The 20,362-nt window shown below is 40.4% G+C and overlaps 1 protein-coding gene and 1 long non-coding RNA gene across 4 annotated transcripts in view; one reads left to right on the top strand and one right to left on the bottom strand.

Moving 5' to 3' along the window:
• Window positions 1–7,647: 7,647 nt before the first annotated feature.
• The window catches only part of UPF3B (UPF3B regulator of nonsense mediated mRNA decay), a 15,971-nt gene continuing 3,256 nt past the window's right edge, over window positions 7,648–20,362 (top strand). Inside the window, exons 1-10 of one of the 3 annotated variants that reach the window (XM_045881853.3) lie at window positions 7,648–7,896; window positions 8,793–8,899; window positions 9,069–9,175; window positions 12,544–12,642; window positions 13,944–14,054; window positions 15,484–15,527; window positions 15,997–16,179; window positions 16,582–16,620; window positions 18,475–18,635; window positions 18,964–19,264. In XM_045881853.3, the coding sequence (XP_045737809.1) occupies window positions 7,741–7,896; window positions 8,793–8,899; window positions 9,069–9,175; window positions 12,544–12,642; window positions 13,944–14,054; window positions 15,484–15,527; window positions 15,997–16,179; window positions 16,582–16,620; window positions 18,475–18,635; window positions 18,964–19,264 (1,308 nt within the window). In that variant the 5' untranslated portion in view covers window positions 7,648–7,740. The remainder of the gene's footprint in view (window positions 7,897–8,792; window positions 8,900–9,068; window positions 9,176–12,543; window positions 12,643–13,943; window positions 14,055–15,483; window positions 15,528–15,996; window positions 16,180–16,581; window positions 16,621–18,474; window positions 18,636–18,963; window positions 19,265–20,362) is intronic. The other 2 variants (XM_054509077.2, XM_045881854.3) reach the window with 2 other exon arrangements.
• Window positions 14,052–20,362, bottom strand: part of LOC135361960 (uncharacterized) — a 23,767-nt gene continuing 17,456 nt past the window's right edge. The window contains exons 2-3 of the long non-coding RNA XR_010406239.1: window positions 15,657–16,603; window positions 14,052–14,376 (exon numbers count right to left, since the gene is read on the bottom strand). This is a non-coding gene — a long non-coding RNA (uncharacterized LOC135361960). The remainder of the gene's footprint in view (window positions 14,377–15,656; window positions 16,604–20,362) is intronic.

Here is a 20,362-nt window from a genome sequence, read left to right as displayed (position 1 = left end):
TGATCCTGTGTCTGTGTCTCCTCATTCGCCGACGCCGTCCTTTCCTATGAGAGACCCACCCCGGCTGGAGCTGGACTCCGGCAGACTGAGCCACCCAGGAGCCCCAGAAAGACTTACTTTATTTTTTCTGTTTAATTTTTTTTAAGTAATCTCTGCACCCAATGAGGGGCTTGAACTCACAATCCTAAGATCAAGAGCCACATGTTCTTGAGCTAGCCAGGCACCCCAGAAAAACTAATTTTATTTAATTAATTAATTAATTTATTTCTAAAGATTTTATTTTATTTATTTGACAGAGACACAACGAGAGAGGGAACACAAGCAGGGGGCAGTGAGAGAGGGAGAAGCAGTCTTCCTGCCGAGCAGGGAGCCCGATGCGGGGCTCGATCCCAGGACCCTGGGATCATGACCTAAGCCGAAGGCAGACACTTAACGACTGACCCACCCAGGCGCCCCAAAACTAATTTTAAAGTATTCATCTAGGGGGTGCCTGGGTGGCTCAGTCAGTTAAGCATCCGACTCTTGATTTCAGCTCAGGTCACAATCACAGGGTTACGAGATCAAGCCCTGTGTTGGGCTCTGCACTGGGCATAGAGCCTGCTTCAGCTTCTCTCTCTCTCCCTCTGACCCTCCTCTTTCTCCTCCTCTAAAAAAATAAAGTATTAATCTTAACATCATCAAGATAAAGCTTTTCTATTTTGAATACTCTGTTCTTTGCTGATGCCTCTAAATAATTTTACTTTTTTTTTTTTTAAAGATTTTATTTATTTATTTGACAGAGAGAGACACAGCGAGAGAGGGAACACAAGCAGGGGGAGTGGGAGAGGGAGAAGCAGGCTTCCCACTGAGCAGGGAGCCCGATGCGGGGCTCGATCCCAGGACCCTGGGATCATGACCTGAGCTGAAGGCAGGCGCTTAACCATCGGAGCCACCCAGGCGCCCCTAAATGATTTCGCTTTTAAACTCACCATTATTCATTACATACTCATATGATTATCTGAACAACCAAAGTTTAAAGTATTTGAAGCAACCCAAAGGCAAAAGATCCCGAATGTCCATAAAGACTAAATGTGGGGGCACCTGGGTGGCTCAGTTGTTTAAGAATCTGACTCTTGATTTTGGGGCTCAGGTCATGATCTCAGGGTGGTGAGATTGAGCCCTGCATCCACGTCCTCGTTCAGCAGGGAGTCTGTTTGGAATCCCCCCTCCCCACCGCTCACGCACATGCTCTCTCTCTGTCTCTCAAATAAATAAATAAATAAATCTTTAAAAAAAGACAAAATGTGAACTATGAGACCTTTTAACATTGGAAGCTCTTCCCCCCCCCCCCCTTTGGGACACTGCCCTACTAGAAATTAGGAAAGTATTAATTTTGAACCATTTTCCCCCTTAGGCTTAGTTGTGACTGCTTAGTAGTTGTTTACCATAAATAAATTAGAAACATTTCTGATCTTAATATTTTTGGGTTTTTTTGTATATTCTTTGATTTTTCTTTTTACTTTGGGTTTTTTTTATAGCTCCAAATCCTCCCAACCTGAATTTCTCTACATTCTGTTATTTATCTAATTGTCTTCCTTTACTTCTATACCTATAGAATGTGTTACAGTACTTGTTTAATATTTGACGTGAAATCTCTTCATGTTTTTGTAACATAACATAAACATCTTTTCCTTTAATTTTTAAAATTAAAAGGTTCCTTGTTTAGCAGGGACTCTGCTTCTCTCTCTGCCTGTTGTTCCCCCTGCTTGTGAACTTGCTCTCTCTCTGGCAAATAAATAAATAAAATCTTAACAACAACAACAACAACAACAACAATGGGCTACCACTATATACTTATCCAGTTTTGGCAAGGGTATGAAGCAACTGGGACTGACACACGGCTATTAAGAATGTAAAATGGTACAAACACATTGGAAGGCTATTTGGCAGCGTGCAAGCCAAGGGCAGGCTGAATCAGATGTATCACTTTGACATAGTGACTATTTAGAATTAAAATTACTTAAGAAAGAGTCAGTGCAAGAAACATTCTGACTTCCCTTTCTCTCCAGAAAGCAGGGAATAAATCTCCTATGTGAAAGGTATTCCCTGTACCAGGAGGCAAAGAGACATCCTTATCATCAGAAATAGAGACTTCATAGACAAGAAGGTTGTATAAACAAGTCTTGTTACTTTTACAAGTTTACTGCCTCAACCCAAACTCTGTTTAGAACTAATTGAAGCTCCCAAACATAAGTTGTTTTTTTTTTTTAAGATTTTTATTTATTCATTTGAGAGAGACACAGAGAGAGAGAGACACAGAGAGAATGAGCAGGGGCGAGGAGGGAGAGGGAGAAGCAGACTCCCTGCTGAGCAGGGAGCCGATGTGGGGCTCAGTCCCAGGACTCTGGGATCATGACCTGAGCCAAAGGCTGCTTAACTGATTGAGCCACCCAGGCACCCCAAACATAAGTTTTCGCTGTCCTGTCAATTCCTCACAGATTTGTTTGCCAAAAAAGTAAAAAAACTGTCTGTCTTGGTCATTTCTTTGGGTCTCAATTTTATTATTAGGCCTTTGTGCACATGTAAAAAACTCTGCCTTTTTTCTCCTATTACTCTGTCTTATGTCACTTTAATTCTTAGGCCAGCTAGAAGAATCTTAACAGGTCAAGTAAAATTTTTCCTCTATTAAAATGGAACATATGCTTACTCTATGATCCAGCAATTCCAATGTTAGGTATGTATCCGATATAAATGCATACATATGATCACCAGATGATATGTACTGGAATATTCAGAGCAGCACCCCAAATAGTGAAATGGATACACTGTGGTAGATTCGTGCAATTGAATATTATACAGCAACGAAAATGAACAATTCAAAGCTACACATGAGAATATAAACGAATCCCTTAGTCATAAATATTAAGAGAAAGAAGCCAGACATAAAGAATATACAGCATATAGTTCGGTTTACATAAACTTTTAAGCAGGGAAAATTAACCAATGGTGTTAGAAGTCAGGATGGTGGTATTCTTGGCAGAGGAAGTGACCTGGAAGGGAAACAAAGGGGGCATCTAGATGGCTGGCAATACTATTTCTTGCTCTCAGTGCTAGTTACATGAGTGTGTTCACTCTGTGAAAATTTATCAAGTTGTACATTTATTATTTGTACACTTGTCTGTACATGTATTATACCTTAATCAAAAGTTTAATTAAAAAGAAACTTTACATGGGGCGCCTGGGTGGCTCAGTTGGTTAAGCGTCTGCCTTCGGCTCAGGTCATGATCCCGGGGCCCTGGGATTGAGCCCCGCATCAGGCTCCTTGCTCAGTGGGGAGCCTGCTTCTCCCTCTCCCTCTGCCTGCCACTCCCCTTGCTTGTGCTCTCTCTGTCAAATAAATAAATAAATAAAATCTTTTTTTTAAAAAAATAAACTTTACAGTGTGTGGTAGACAATATAATGCCCCCCCCAAAGTTGTCTACACCCTAATCCCTAGAAGATATGACTATGTTAAGTGTTTAAAAAAAAAACCCTGATATGGAGTCACTTGCCCCCCTCCCCAACAAGAGCAAACCAAGATTTAATTCCAGTTTCAACATATCCCAGGAATGTGACCTTTTAACAGTCAAGGTGAAATTTCCTGATCAGCACTAGTGAGGTAATCTGCATGATAAACACCCTACCTTTCTTTTCCTCTCAGAAAGATGTCCTGGCCTCAAACGATCATTTCTTTCCTTTTGCTAATAACTTCCTTGCCCCACCCTCCTATCTATAAAAACCTTCCATTTTGTACAGCTCTTCTGAGCATTTCTCTATTTGCTAGAAGGGATACTGCCCAATTCAAGAATCCCTTAATAAAGCCAATTAGATCTTCAAATTTATTCGGCTGAATTTTGTTGTTTAACATAAATTATATGGCAAAGGGAATTAAGGTGGCTAATCACCTGACATTAACATAGGAAGGGTATTTTGTATTATCCAGAACAATATAGTCACAGGGGTCTTAAAAGTGGAAGGGGAGAGGCACCTGGGTGGCTCAGTCAGTTAAGCCTCTGATTCTTGACTCTTGGTTTCTGCTCAGGTCATGATCTCAGGGTCGTGAGATCAAGCCCTGCGTCTGGGACTCTGCACTGGGCATGGATCCTGCTTAAGATTTTTTCTCTCCCTCTGTCCTTCCCTGCTCCCTCTCTAAAAAAAAGTGGAAGGAGGAGGTAGAAGAGAGAGTGAAAAAGAGGTAGATGAAGCAGGGTCAGAGAGAGATGCTATGTTGCTGGCTTTGAAGATGGAGGAAGGGGCCATGAGTGGAGGAATATGAGTAGCCTCAAAACTCTGAAAAGGACAAAAAACTACATTCTCTCCTGGAGCCTCCAGCAAGGAACTCAGTCTGCAGGTGCACCTGCCTGCACCTCAGTTTTAGTCCGGTGAGATCCGTGTTGGACTTTTAACCTACACAACTGTAAGATAATAAAGGTGTGTTATTTTAACCCACTAAATTTGTGGTAATTTATTACAGCAGCAAGAGGAAACTATTATAGATGGTGTGGAGAAAGATCAAGTGTTCAGTTTCGGATGTGTTCAGAGAATCTGAACGTGTTACACATCTATGCGGAGCTATCAAATAGGCAGCTGCTTCAGAGTCCGGAATTTAGGGGAGAGGTATGGGCTGGCGGTACAAATCTTGGAGTTGTCAGTGAAGAGAGAAAAGTATGAGATTAACAAAGGAGTGAGTGTAGATAGAAAAGAGGTCTAATGGGCGCCTGGGTGGCTCAGTTGGTTAAGCGACTACCTTCGGCTCAGGTCATGATCCTGGAGTCCCAGGATCGAGTCCCGCATCGGGCTCCCTGCTCGGCAGGGAGTCTGCTTCTCCCTCTGACCTTCCTCCCTCTCATGCTCTCTGTCTCTCATTCTCTCTCTCTCAAATAAATAAATAAAATCTTTAAAAAAAAAAAAAAGAAAAGAGGTCTAAGGACTGAGCCCTGGAACACCCCACTGGGACAGCTGACATATAGCTGGTGGCTTAAAGCTAGCAAGCACTCTGGGGCACCTGGGGGCTCAGCCAGTTAGGCATCCGACTCTTGGTTTCGGCTCAGGTCGTGATCTCGGGGTTGTGAGATGGAGCCCTGCGTCAAGCTCCTTGCTCAGGGCAGAGTCTGCTTAAGACTCTCTCTCCCTCGCTCTCTGCCCCTCTCCCCCCTCAAATATATAAATAAATCTTAAAAAAAAAAAAGCTAGTGAGCACTCCAAAACAGAGGCAGACACCAAGATGTAAATGCAGAGGCAGATACTTAAGCTAGGCTTGTAAGAACAGCCAGGTACTGGAGACAGGAGTGAGTAACAGATCTCAAATACAAAGAACAGTTTTGGCAAGAGGAATCAGGCATATACTTGGCAATAGAGGTTGGGAAAAATTTAAGGATAGAGTCTGGGTAATATATTCTAGATGTCAGCAAAGATGGGACCTTGGCTCTGAGCCAGCTTTCTGCCTTGGGCTTCTATTGCATCCTTAACTTGATTCCTGCCCCTTGTGGTGTCTGTGTATCTTTCCAACTTACCATTTGCCCTTCTTTCCCATTTCTCTTCCTTTTTCCTTAACTGCACATAATACAGAAATAATATATTCAATTGATTCTGACCTTTGCCCCCCACATTTTAACACCTCTGAAATCAGGATGAATCTTAAAATTGATGGTGTGTCATAGTTCAATGGGCAGCATTCTTTTCTTTCTTGGTATGTAAAATAATGGTGGTATTTTTTTTTAAGATTTTTTTTAAGGTTTTATTTACTTGTCAGGGAGAGGGAGAGAGAGAGCACACACAAGCAGGGGGAGTGGGATTGGGAGAGGGAGAAGCAGGCTCCCCACTGAGCAGGGAGCCTGATGAGGGACTCGATCCCAGGACCCTGGGATCATGACCTGAGCTGAAGGCAGATGTTTAACTGACTGAGGAGTCCCTGGTAGTCTTAGATTCAAATGGTACCTTTGACTCCATGAAATACAAATGCTCTATCATTTAGGGAAACACTTTTCAAATTTTGCATTTTTTTAAACTTGAGGGGTGAACTTGAAGTTTTAATTTACTTAAAATAAGTCACCCACTTTAAGTGTACAATTCAACGAGTTTACACAAATGTGTGCTGTCGTGCAACCACCACCACAACCATGATAAAGAGCATTTTCATAATTCCAAAATGTTTCCTGGAATCTCTCTGCAGTCAATCCCTTCTCCCTACCCCTGTACCCTGGCAATCATTGATCTGCCTTCTATCACTAGTTTTACCCTTTCTAGAATTTCATATAAATGAGATTGTACAGCATGTACTCTCTGTGTCTGGATTTTTTCACTCAGCATAATCATTCTGAAATTCATTCATGTTGATAGATGTATCAGTTCATTTTTATTGCTGAGTATTATTTCATTCTATGGATGTATCACATTTTGTTTATCCATTCACCAGCTGAGACATTTGAATTGTTTCCAGTTTGGGGCTATTCTAAAAAATGAATAATCAGGGGCCCCTGGGTGGCTCAGTTGGTTAAGCGACTGCCTTCGGCTCAGGTCATGATCCCGGAGTCCCGGGATGGAGCCCCGCATTGGGCTCCCTGCTCAGCGGGGAGTCTGCTTCTCCCTCTGACCCTCCCCCTTCTCATGTTATCTCTCTATCTCATTCTCTCTCTCAAATAAATAAAACCTTTAAAAAAAAAAAAGAATGATTAGCCTTTTTCAAAGCGGGAGAAAGGGTAAACCCATCTAAAGCAAGTTGGGTTATATTTTATTTTCTCCTCCCGTGAGGCGTGAGTACCATGATAGAATCCTTTTACTTAAAAAAGGATAAGGAAAACAAATCTCATACATTTTGGTCATATTACTCCTTTAAATATCAGTGAATGGTGAGTGTTAATTAAATATCTGTGAATCCTAATCAATGGAAGGAAAAGAAATTCCAAATTTTCTGAAAGTACATTTAGAGTCGATAATAGAAAATACAAATCTAAAAAGAATGAAAAAAAAAAACACCACAGGTCTTTCCTCCAGCGAGGTAAACTTTGGATAACATCGGGTTACCTGAGGAAAACGAAGCCTGCAGAACCTAGCTTTCTTTTTTTTTTTTTCAAAACCTATCTTTGATCTGAAAATCACCAAACTTTATTTTATTTTATTTTTCATTTTACTTATTTATTTTTCAGAGAGAGAGAAAGCAAGTGAGCACAAGCAGGGGGAGCAGCAGGCTTCCCGTCGAGCAAGGAGCCCGATGAGGGACTAGGATCATGACCAGAGCTGAAGGCAGACGCTTAACTGAGCCACCCAAGCGTCCCCAACACTAAACTTCCAATGGTAAAGATTCCATTTACTTACAAATAGAGACACTGAGCTAAGGCTCCAAAAAGCCCGGCCAAAAGCGGCTAACTACTTTGTATGCCGGGATTTGTAGTCCGCGAAAGAGTCGTTCTAGTCAAGATGGCGGAGTTGTTAATGACGCGAGAAGAGCGGCCCCGAGGGAGTATGGGCCGCGAGGGGATTGGGCGGTGCGGGGATTCGATAGGCGGGAAGTTAAGACCAGGTGCTAAAACCTTTCCATCAAAGGAAGCCTGGCGCCCTGAAGTCTCGCGAGATCCTGGAGGGGCCCAATGGAACGTGGGGCCTGGCTTATCACTAGGGGCGTTTGTTGGGGGCGGAGCTCGACGGGAGTGGGCCGGGCGTCGTAGGTGCCCGGCGTAGCGGCGTTTAGGCCCGGCAGCCGCTGTGAGGAGCGAAGCGGTGGCCATGAAGGAGGAGAAGGAGCATAGGCCTAAAGAGAAGCGAGTAACCCTGTTGACTCCCCCGGGGGCCACAGGCAGCGGCGGTGGGGCTTCGGGGGACAGCACCAAAGGGGAAGATAAGCAGGATCGAAATAAGGAGAAGAAAGAGGCGCTGAGCAAGGTGCCTGGCCGGCTGTTGGCCCGGGAGAGGGCGGGACGGGTCCGCCACCCGCGAGGATGGTTGGGAATGGGGCTGCCCTCTTCCTCTCCCAGTCTGCGCTTCTGTTTCTTCACCTGAGTGAAAATCGCGTCACCTTCTCTTCGTCCATTCGTCCGAGATGGGGGGGGTGGGGAGAGCCCCTTTCGGCCAAGCCCCGGGGTGCGAGTGAGGGAAAAGGAGGGGATTCCCAGACGAGAAGGTTTAGGTCAGAGCTGAGAGATGATAGTGGGAGGGGGAGCGATAGTAAAGAGAATGAGGAATTAAAAGGTTAATTGGGGGGAATTACTAAATAGTGAAGGGGCCAGCAGGGGTGGGAGTAGTTTCTGATAAAGAGTATTAATGGAGGCGAGTTGAGCGAGAGTGGGGGGATTAATGGTCGGGGGGCCGGGTCAGTTTCATCCTATTTGGGGAGCAACGAGGGAACTTTTAGTATTCCGTGGAGTTTTGAATTCTTCACGCTGAATGAGGATTTTGTGTTAGGATGTGTCGTATGTGGTAGGGCGATAATAAGTCAAATGTTCGTGGCACCTAGAAAGACCAGCGTTAGCCTACTAATTTCTTGCTAATATATCTATTGAAAAATGGGTACTAGAAAATGATGCGAAAACCAAGTGAACTGCGGGGCTTCCGTTTAACAGAACCTAAGATTTTCCTTGCTCCATGCAGTTCTCATTTCTAAGAGTTTATTAAAAAAATTATTTCGTTTGACTAATTCTGAGCATTAGAATAATATTCTCCTGGGTTTATATAAGTGAGCTCATCTTTTAAACACCATCTATTTTCAGAGACAGTGATTCTTTCCGGTATGACAGAAAATTGATTTGTTCTAATTTTATTTTCCTTATTCATTTCTTAAGGTGGTAATTCGGAGATTACCTCCCACTTTGACCAAGGAGCAGCTTCAGGAACATCTTCAGCCTATGCCGGAGCATGATTATTTTGAGTTTTTTTCTAATGATACTAGGTAAAATGAATAAATAAAAGAGGGCGGGGGTAAATGAAAAATTTTCTTCCATTCTTTTTATCCTACTGTTTTCCATTTGATTTTTGAACCTGTCTCTTTAATATATGCATACTTGTAATTCAGCCAGACACCTGCAAGCACATTTACATAATTGCTTTCCTCTCTGCAGTCTGTATCCTCATATGTATGCCAGAGCATACATCAACTTTAAAAACCAAGAGGACATTATTTTGTTCAGGGATCGCTTTGATGGTTATGTATTCCTTGACAATAAAGGTGAGTCCTTATAACTGAAGGGGAGTTTCTTTGTCATTTGTATGTTTAAGACAATGTGTGTATCACAGTGTTTTCTCAATGCCTTCGTAGCTTTTCTAAAATTCTGGGTGATAAAGAGTTTTACACATTTGCTGAGCTTACTGTAGTCTTATAAACAGATGTGTGACTTTTCACAGCCCTTGGGTATTTTTATTAACCTGTTACTTCTGTAGTTTGATCAGCTGAATGAAATTGCCACTGTTTTCTCTTCCTGTGGCTAATTTTTTTGCCCTGGATTAGATGATCTGTTGTTTTGACTATTTACTAGTTGTAGCAGTAATACTGATAAATGACTCTTTGAACATGTATGACACATTTTAAATATTTACTTGTCATCTTGCTTCAAGGACCAACATTGATTTATTTATTTTAATGTAAATCCTTTAAGCCGGTAATTCCCAGTTGGAATACTGTTCAGCTTTCTAATTTGTATTTGTACTTAAAACATCGAACTTGATGATCTCCCATTTTGTATCCAGGAGTCTATAGAGAAGAAAAACTTCAGCATTAACTCTCTTTTTATTTATTATCTGCCCCTTGCAACATTTAGCCAGAGAATGTCCAAGCTGCCATTTACCACTTTTCTTTTGGCTTTGTGATCATAGGTAAATGACGTGTCTTTTTGTTGGGCTGTTTCTCAGTATTACTTCAAATTTGGTAAAAATGAAATCTTTGTCAGGGAATATGCCAGTAAAAGTTGAAGAATTGCCACCGGGTTTGACCAGCTTTTATTAGTCTCCGCCCCCCTCCCCCCACCAAAAGCAGTTACTTCTCCACTCCAACTTTATTCCAGTAGATAGCAATGTGTTCCTGGAAATCTGAGTTGTGTTTTAACGTTTTCTGATCTTTCTTATCCCTTATATTTAAACACGTGATGAATCTTGTCAGTTTATTGTTTTTAAATATCTCGCTCATCTATTTATACTTTCACACTGTGTCCTTCCCTCCTAATGCTTAGACAACCATTGTCTCTAAATTTACAGAATTTTCCTTTTCTTTTTTCATTTTTGTATAACTCGCATATTGCCATGAAATTAATGTTTTTGAAAATAGTGATTTAAGATAGCAGTGGCAGGGGGAAAAAGTCCAAATTCCTTAGCCTGGTAGTCAGAGTCCTTCAGAGCCTCGCCTCACTTCTGGTTTTTTGTTTTTGTTTTTTTCAGCCTCTCTTCCACAGTTCCTTCTGCTTCAGTCTGGTTTATCTATTCCTTCTCAAATAGATCAGTTAATAAGTTAATCTGATTCTGTATTCACTAGGATTTCCAAAATCATGTTTCCTCCCTGACCGCTTTGCGATGCCTTCTGGTCATTTCTGCTTATTCTATTCTGGCTTACGTCTACATGCCAATGATAGTATTTTATACCCTTTATGACATTATTCTATAGCAGGGATCTGGTGTATTTTCTTTTTCCAGCAGTCACTTGGTTTTTTGTATTGAGATATAACTCACATACCATAAAATTCAGTGGATTTTAGTATATTCACAAAGTTGTACAACCATCACCACTATGTGATTCCAGAATGTTTTCATTATTCCAAAAAGAATCCTATAACCGTTAGCAATCATCTCCCCTTCTCCCTCTTCTGGACGAGTCATATAATATGCTTTTACTTAGCATGTTTTCAAGATTCATCTGTGTTATTGCATATATTATTACCTGATTCCTTTTTTCTGTTTACATTTTTAAATGTGGTAAAATACACATAAATAAAATTTACCATCTTAACCATTTTAAGTGTATAGTTCAGTAGTGTTGAGTACATTCACACTGTTGTGCAACCAATCTCTAGAACTTGTTTATCTTGCAAGACTGAAACTCTCTACCCATTAAATTAAATTTACCCAGTAAATCCCCATATCCCCATTTCTCCCTCCACCCAGCCCCTGGCAACTACCATTCTGTCTCTGTGAACCATCATTCTGTATAAAGTTGACCATTCTAGGTACCTCATATGTATTTGACTTTCTGAGATTGGCTTATTTATTTAGCATAATGTCCTCAAGGTTGATCCATGTTGTAGGTGTGTCAGAAATTCCTTTTTAAGCCAGAGTAATACTCCATTGTATGTATATACACACACTACATTTTGTTTATCCATTTATCTGTTGAGGGACATCTGAATTGCTTCCACCTTTTGGCTATTGTAAATAATGCTCCTATGAATGTGGGTGTACAAATATCTGTTCTTCAAGTCTCTGCTTTCACTTCTTTTGAATATATACCCAAAGATGGAATTGCTGGGTCATATGGTAATTCTATTTTTAATTTCTTGAGGAACCACCATATTGTTTTCCAAGCAGCTGCACCATTTTACATTCCTACCAGTAATGCACAAGGGTTCTGATTTCTCCATGTCCTTGCCAACACTTGTTATTCTCTGTTTTTTTTCCTTTAATAGCTACCATTCTAATGGGTGTGAGGTGATACCTCATTGTGGTTTTGATTTGCATTTCCCTAATGATTAGTGAGGTAATATTTTAATCTTTTCATATGCGTGTTGGCCATTTGTATATCATCTTTGTAGAAATGTCTATTCAAGTCCTTTGAACATTTTTTAATTGGGTTTTTTTGTTACTGAGTTGTAGGAGTTCTTTATATATTCTGTATATTGATCCTTAATCAGATAAATGATTTGCAAATATTTTCTTCCATTCTGTAGGTTGCCTTTTTACTCAAGTTTTGTCCTTAGATGCACAGAAGTTCTTAATTTTGATGTAGTTCAGTTTATCTATTTTTCACTTTTACTGCCTGTGCTTTTGGTGTCTCCTGGTGTAAAAACAGCTTTATTGAGATATAATTCACATGCCATAGAATTCACCCTTTTAAAGTGGTTTTTAGTATATTCATAGAGTTGTGCAGCTATCACCACAATCTAATTTTAGAATACATTTAGCACTCCAAAGAAACCCCATATTCATTAGCTGTCATTCCCCACTCTCCCCCAACTGTGCCCCAGCTCTAGGCAATCACTGATCTTCTTTGTATTTCTATAGATTTGCCTAGTCTAGAGATTTATGATGTATTTTTTAAATGAAAATGGATTTGTAGGTTTTTTTCCCCCACAAATCAAAATATCACACTCAAGTTGAATTTAAATGAATATTTTACTTCCCTGCCATATCTTTTCATTATGTGAATTTGGGGCTCCTTTGGTAACACATTGATTTTAGTTGTGCCCATGTGATTTGTGCCCATGTGATTTATGCCCATTGAGGCCCTGTTTACATGACTCCCATCAAAGGAGGGCTAGAGAGTGGTGGGTTGACTCTAGTATCCACTTTTTGACTTTTTTATGTTATAGCAAGTGTGGTATTTTTTCTAAACAGGTCAGGAATATCCTGCTATAGTAGAATTTGCACCTTTTCAAAAAGCTGCAAAAAAGAAGACTAAGAAAAGAGATACCAAAGTTGGGACTATCGATGATGGTACAGTATAGCTCTAGTTATGTAATGCTATTGCCATGGGTTTTTAAAAAATATTATCTTTGTGGGATTTAATTGGATTCCAGTCTTCTAATAGGAAAACATACAGAATAAGGTTCACGAGAGATGTAATTCACTGATGAAAGCTTTGTTTAATTGTTAGAATGGAAGTGGGTTTCCTGTAGAATTCCCACTCTTCTGGCTACTGCCATTTCATTCCTCCAGCATCAAGCAATGTATTGTTGACTGTTGAGCAGTAAATTACCTTTGGTTTGTTGATTAGAAGACAATGGGGAAAAATGAGATGTATCAAAGTAGTACCACAACTCCTTAAGGTCTCATACTATTTTATGATGATTTTTTTAGTTTACATTTTTATGAAGAGGGGAGGTTTATCATTGAGAGATGGGATGGAAAAATTTCTGTACTCAAGTAACTCAAGTAACAATATAAAGTAGCTGAAGTGGCCTATTTTTTTTTTTAGGCTTTGAATATGCGGCTAACTGCACACATAGTAATTACATTGAACTGGAATAGAGGAACTGAAAAACTAGACTAATTGCCATGTAGGGTAAACTGGATCCAGATTTTGAGCTCTGTAATGTTATGTTGGATAAGACTTACCTAATATTTTATATCTGGTTGACATTTTGGAATCATCTAGTTTGATTTCCATTATTTATTATAGTGGGTATTTTGTAAAGAAAACATGGAAAAGATTCACCACACCGGTACTTACTGATTATATCAAAATTCAGATCTGGGAGACTAGATCAGTGACATGCTCCACAGTGCGTAGAAACTCCACAAGTACAAGCAATGGAATGACTCAGATGTGTTACCCTTTCTGATGTCAGATGCATCTAAAAAACAACTCCAGGAATTACCATAAGCTCCAGTGCAACATCTAGGACCTCAGTTTATCTTTCTGGAACTCCTGATTTTCAGACGTTGGGTTTACTTAAAGCGAGGTATATCCATACAGGAATTGCTTACATGCTATCTATAATACTGTGAAGGTCCCATAACTATAACTTTCAGTTCTCACATAAGTGTGACTTTGGGTTAGTTAGAGTAGTGACTTTTAAGGCAAACTACTAAACATTCCTGTGGTGTCTGATTATCCCTGAGTCCGTGTTATACCAGACTCCCTTAGTGCGTATAGGGAATAGGAGTTCTGAGAGTAAGGGACTGATAAAGCCCTAAATAGTCTAGTGGGTGTGTTTAGGTTTATTTTTAATCTTCCATGATGTAGAAAGTTTTTTTAAAGTCTATATTTTCTGTTTACTTAAACAATGATTTAGATCCAGAATATAGAAAATTTTTGGAAAGTTATGCTGCAGATAATGAGAAAATGACATCTACTCCAGAGACACTGCTAGAGGAAATAGAAGCGAAAAATAGAGAATTAATAGGTAAGTGGGCAACAGGAATTAAGGACAATGGCTTTTTCCTCAGAAGACTTGTCTGACTCCCACTTCTGGCACTTGCTAGCTGTGTGACCATGGGGAAGGCATTTACTTCTCTGAGACTCTGTTTCTTTTGCTGTAAAATGCATATAGTACCGCCCTCACAGGCTTATGTAAATGCATTGATAAGATGGGAAAAATTCTCTGTGACCTGTTTTAATGCCACATAAATATAAGTAGAAAAAGTCTAAAGACTCATGGGACCTTTAGATGTTGGTAAGCCTTTGAAGATCAACTGGTATTTTCTAGTAACAAGCAGCTCACATTCCTGAAAAAAATTTGAAAATATCAAAAGGTGCAATTAGTTACTGCAAAATTGAAAACTTCTTGAGAAAGTCTAGTTTGGATGTTCTAGTAGTAAATTGTCACTCTTCTAGTAATAAATGGTCACTCCTCTATCAGCTCTAAACATAAGCAAAGCCCCTGACCCAAGATTTCCACTCCTAGGAATTTATCCAAAGGAAGTATGCTTTCAAAAAGCTAACTATAAGGCGGGGTGCCTGGGTGGCTCAGTCAATTAAGCATCCCGACTCTTGTTTTAGGCTCAGGTCATGATCCTCAGGGTCATGAGATCAAGCCCTGTGCCGGGCTCCACACTGAACATGGAGCCTGCTTAAGATTCTCTCCCCTCCCCCTCCCCCTCCCCACTCTCACTCTCTCTAAAAACAAAAAAAAAACCCCAAAACATTTAAAAAAAAAACTAATTACAAGACTAGATAGCATTATTCAGGATATTAAAAATTACATATTCTAAAACTTTTTAAATATTTTATTCATTTATTTGAGAGTGCAAAAGAGAGCACGAGCGGGGGGGGCGGAGGGAGGGAGGGAGAAGCAGACTCCTCAATGAGCAGGGGGCCCATGGGGTCCAATCTGAGGACCCTGAGATCATGACCTGAGCCAAAGGCAGACGCTTAACCAACTGAGCCACCCAGGTACCCCTAAAATGGTTTTTATTAATAGATGCAGAGTATAAGCCCGTCTCTGATGATTTCCTTAGAATAAATTCCCAGAAGTGGAATTGTAGGGTCAGAAAGATTAGATATTTTTAGCTCCTTCCTCCAATTTCTTCCCAGTTGAACAAATTTATATTCCCATCTGTAAAACAAGAGAATGTCCTTTGCACTTAATTCTCACCAACACTGGGAATTACTCTTTTAAGAAATTGTTTTAATTTGAATTCACTTTTTAAAAAGTATTTTAAACCTTCAGAATTGAAGTAGAATATTGTGAAACTTCTTTCTGATAACGTACTTGTGAACTGTTTTAAGGGGTATACTTTTCCCACCTTGGGTGGTTGGCAGGGAATGTCAGAAAATGGAATCCTTTCTAGGGGTTGATAAGTATTATTAATAATCTGTTTACATTTATGTAGCTAAAAAGACAACCCCACTTTTGAGCTTCCTGAAAAACAAGCAGGTAAACCTTTTGTTTTTATAGTTCTCTCAGTACTTTTATTTCATTGGTTCATAGTCTCTAAACATACGAGCATTGGGATCCTAGAGGAGAAATAGCTGCTTTTTCCACCATTATTCTTTAAAGATTTACCTTACTCTCTGGCCCTCTCCTTCAGTCTGGTTGTTGGACCAAGGATTCACTCTGCAAACCCAGAGAGTCTTTAGCTTGTTCCAGAGACACTCCCTTGATTTTCTGAAAGCCTCTGGAAATATAGCAAGGCAACAGTGGGAGACTCTGATACTAGCAGGCCCTGGTCTTTATTCTCATATTCATAATGGGATGGGGAGGGGGTTAAAGAGATAGGATGCCACTTTTGTAGAAAGTAGGAAGGAAAGCCGATCCAATTTAGTGGGTTCCCACCATACCTTTGGGATTAAGTTTTTGGTGATGATTATCTTGTTTGAAGGCTTATGTTGATGTTTCTTTCCAGAGAATGAGAGAAGAAAAAAGAGAAGAAAGAAGGAGGCGAGAAATAGAAAGGAAAAGACAAAGAGAAGAAGAGAGGAGAAAATGGAAAGAAGAAGAAAAACGAAAAAGGAAAGATATAGAAAAGCTAAAGAAGATAGACAGAGTTCCAGAAAGGGACAAATTAAAGGATGAACCAAAGATTAAGGTATGAAAATCCCTTAAATAGGCTGCATGTTGCTAAAAATTGCATGTATCTACTTCTTTAAATATGCATGCATCTTGTGTTGGTGTAAATATAGTTTTTTGGTTTTGTTGTTGTCTTTTTGGGGGGGGGGAACCAATAGGAATCTTTACTATAATGCTAATAGTATTATTTTTTAAAATTCGAGATAATTTAAACAGGTTACATAACTTACATGATATTTCTTCAGTGAATATCTGCGTTATTTTTATCATTGAGAATGTTCAATGTTTGGATTATTATTCTCTCAGTTCTTCATAAGTAAGGGCTTAGGGCTGGCTGGCATGAATTATGGGTTTTATGCAGCTTTTCCTTCATATTTGATACATGAAGTTGCCTCATCTGTTTGTTTTCCACTGTCTTCAGGTACACAGGTTTCTGTTACAAGCTGTGAATCAGAAAAATGTAAGGACCAAGTACATGATACAGAGCATCTAGTATCATGTCACACACACAGGTCTTAGTTAATAATAAGTCCTTTTGGTGGTGGTGGTAGTGATACCTGTAGAAAACTCCTTCAGACTGACTTGAGTCTCCTTAAAATCTGAGCCATTTTAAATTCCTACTTTAGAAGGAAGCCCAGATGACTTCCTGATGCTCTGCTGGGTACCCAGAAGCTTCAACAATATACAGCTAGAGGATAACCGTGCCTAAATAGCTCTTTCTCTTCCTGTGCCTCTCCTAATGGGCTGCCTTGTGGGAGTATTAGGGATAGATATCCTGTATCCCACGCTTCCCCTCTCACACCATTCTCCCCGTTACCTTCTCTCATCTACCTGGGAATCTGTGAGTGGCAGATTCTGATTAACACACTGCAGGTAGGAAGAGGAAAACTTGTAGAAAAATCCCAGCCTTACTGCTTCCCTTCTGAGGGCATGGCTTAGGCAGCTTCTGCTCCCACAAACCTCCTGGGCAAGTACTAGCATGTAGTACTTCAGAGAAGGTCAGAAAAAGTCTTACAGAAATGGTGGCAGGGTCTCCTTTTACCTCCTCAAAATTAAGCACTTTACGTGGCCAGGGTCTGTTCCCCCAAGGCTCTCCCAGGCTCATTATTGGCAATAAGGAGCTTGGTAGTGGGGTGGAGAGGTTCCCATCTTAATTTCTTCTAGTGATCTCTCTCTCTGCCATGCCACAAGTGACCTTACTGGCTATTCCTGTCAGCAAGGCAGAAGGTAGAGCCGGCCGTACTAGAAACATTCATTAATGTTCTTAATAGAGTAATGAACATCCTGGGTTCTACAAAGATGTTCATTAGAAAAATAAGAACACTTCCAGTGAAACCTGCCTCACTTTACATTGGTGTCTCCTCAGTGTCCAGTTCGGACTCGCCATTTGCAGTGGCTATGTGCTGAAATACTTCATGCTTAAGTCTGGTGGTGCTTTGCCTTTTGCTTGGTGACTTGTGTGATGCCTTCACCCTGAGATGAAACTTTGTATGATGCCTTCACTCTGAGACTTGAAATTCTTCTATTTTGCCTAAGAATCTCTCTGAATATCCAACGCTTGGGGGTATTCTAGAGAGGTTTGTGGCAGTGGTGTGACAAACTATTTTGTTAGCAATTTGGACTTTATAAAGCACGTTTATTTTAGAATTCCATTCTGTCATATATATGTATTTCATATATATATGTATATATATTTATGTATGTGTGTGTATATATATACATATATATGTATGTATGTATATATATATAGTGACATTGAGCAGAGTTCCTACTCAGTAGAGATGGAACTTCACTGTTCTGTGAGGTATTTGGATTTTTAAATCAAATAATGAAAACTGTCATTGTACCATCATAAGTGTGTTATTCTCAGGCTCAAGGCAAAATTATTCTTGCAATGGATCTCTCTTTTGGTGACAAAGGTATTTGTCATTCCAAGTACTACAAGAAAACGGTCCAACAGTAATCTGCCTAGAATTTTAAATTTGTGGCCAATTTTCTCATCAAGTTGTATCGATAAGCTAGTTTGCTACAGAAGGCGTACTTGGAAGTGGGCACTGGTTCACTGAAAGGTTGACCCATCTAAAGCCAAAGGAGTCTTGATCCTATTGCCACAAGTGATTAAACCACATTGAGTGGATAACACTTTCACATTAATAGCATCCTTTTAGTCAATCACTGCTCTTGTGCACTATTCATTCACCTGTAAGTTGAAGAGTACCTGCAGAGAGGCCTTCTATAGCAGTATATTGTTTTCTTTATAGAATCAGAAGAGAATGTCCCACCCTTCAAAATAATAAATTTGTTCTCTTTAAAGCTACTCAAGAAGCCAGAAAAAGGAGATGAAAAAGAATTAGATAAAAGAGAAAAAGCCAAGAAACTGGACAAAGAGAATCTGAATGATGAAAGAGCCAGTGGGCAGAGTTGTACACTGCCCAAGCGCTCTGATGGCGAACCTAAAGATGAAAAGCCTAAGAGGTCAGTAGTCCAGGGCTCTTTGGTACACTTGTTTTCAACATGTTTCTACATGCTAGTTTTACTGCCATGTCCTGGACTTGTGCCTGAATTATGAGGGGTAGGGGGATGAGGAGGAAAGGTTTCAAATATTCTAGCATCTTAATCTGGGTGAATGACTTCTGGTGTGCACTTTTTTTTTTTTTTTAACTGGTTTTCGAAACACTCGTATTTTTTTACTCGGCTCCAAAAGTGCCACCTCACTGTAGTGGCCAAGTCCTAATCAGAGCACTCGTGCATGTGTGACTAGATGGGCTTTGAGGGTGCCAGCTCAGATCTGTTTCCCATGCAGGCCTGAAGAGGAGAGTGGCAGAGACTACAGGGAGCGGGAGCGGGACTATGAGCGAGACCAAGAGCGCATCCTGCGGGAAAGGGAGAGGGAGAGGCTGAAGCGGCAGGAAGAGGAGCGCCGCAGGCAGAAGGAGCGCTACGAGAAGGAGAAGGCTTTTAAAAGAAAGGAAGAAGAATTGAAAAAAGAGAAAGAAGCGGTTCGGGATAAAGGAAAGAAGACTGAAAGTACAGAATCAGTAGGCAGCTCAGAAAAAACTGAAAAGAAAGAGGAAGTGGTTAAGAGAGATCGCATAAGAAACAAGGTGGTGCTTTTCGTTATATCTATTTTCATGAGGATTTTTTTTTTCCTGCAAGTGTAAAGGAAAGGGCTAGCTCACTGTTTATGACAGACGTTGTAAAGGGAAGTTGAACTGTCTGCAACTTTTTTTCAGTCTCAGTTGGGTCCTTTTATTAACATTGTAGAAATTTCAAACGGACACAAAAGTAGAACAGAGTTTTTAAAGATTTATTTATTTAAGAGAGAGAGTGAGCACGAGCAGGAGGGGCAAAGGGAGAGGGAGAGAGAATCTCAAGTAGACTCCACACTGAGTGCAGAGCCTGATGCAGGGCTCGATCTCACAACCCGTAGATCAGGACCTGGACCGAAATCAAGAGTCAGATGCTTAACCGACTGCGCCACCCAGGTGCCCCTGGATTATTTTTAAGCAAATCCTAGACATACCATCTTCTTTAAATACATCAATATTAGAGACATTTTTTTTTTTAAGATTTTATTTATTCATTTGAGGGCGCTTGGGTGGCTCAGTTGGTTAAGTGATTGCCTTCGGCTCAGGTCATGATCCTGGAGTCCTGGGATCGAGTCCCACATCAGGCTCCCTGCTCGGCGGGGGGTCTGCTTCTCCTTCTGACCCTCTTCCCTCTGGTGCTCTCTCTCATTCTCTCTCTCTCAAATAAATAAATCTTTAAAAAAAAAAAGATTTTATTTATTCATTTGAGAGAGAGCACAAGCAGGGGGAGAGGCAGATGGAGAGGGAGAAGCAGGCTCCCCGCAGAGCAGGGACCCTGATGTGGGACTCAATCCCAGGACCCTGAGACCATGACCTGAGCCAAAGGCAGATGCTTAACCATCTGAGCCACCCAGGTGCCCCCAGATTCTTTTTCTTAATACAACCCCAATAGCATTTTCATACCCCCCCAAAAAACCCTAATAATAATTCCTTAATGTCCTACCTACTGTGTTGTTTTTCCCAATTGTCTCACTAATAACTTCTTTATAGGCTCTAAACATGGTCCACAAATTGTATTGTATCCTTAAGTCTCTTTTAATCTAAACAATCCCCCCTCCTTTTGTTATCCTGCCATTTATTTGCTACAGAAACCTGTAGTTTGTCCTGAGGAGC

Source organism: Mirounga angustirostris, unplaced genomic scaffold (genome assembly GCF_029215605.1).
Source record: "Mirounga angustirostris isolate CCGP_5_RB_7025 unplaced genomic scaffold, mMirAng1.0.hap1 SCAF_11, whole genome shotgun sequence".
Lineage (NCBI taxonomy): Eukaryota > Metazoa > Chordata > Mammalia > Carnivora > Phocidae > Mirounga > Mirounga angustirostris.
This window is presented reverse-complemented; position numbering and strand designations above follow the sequence as displayed.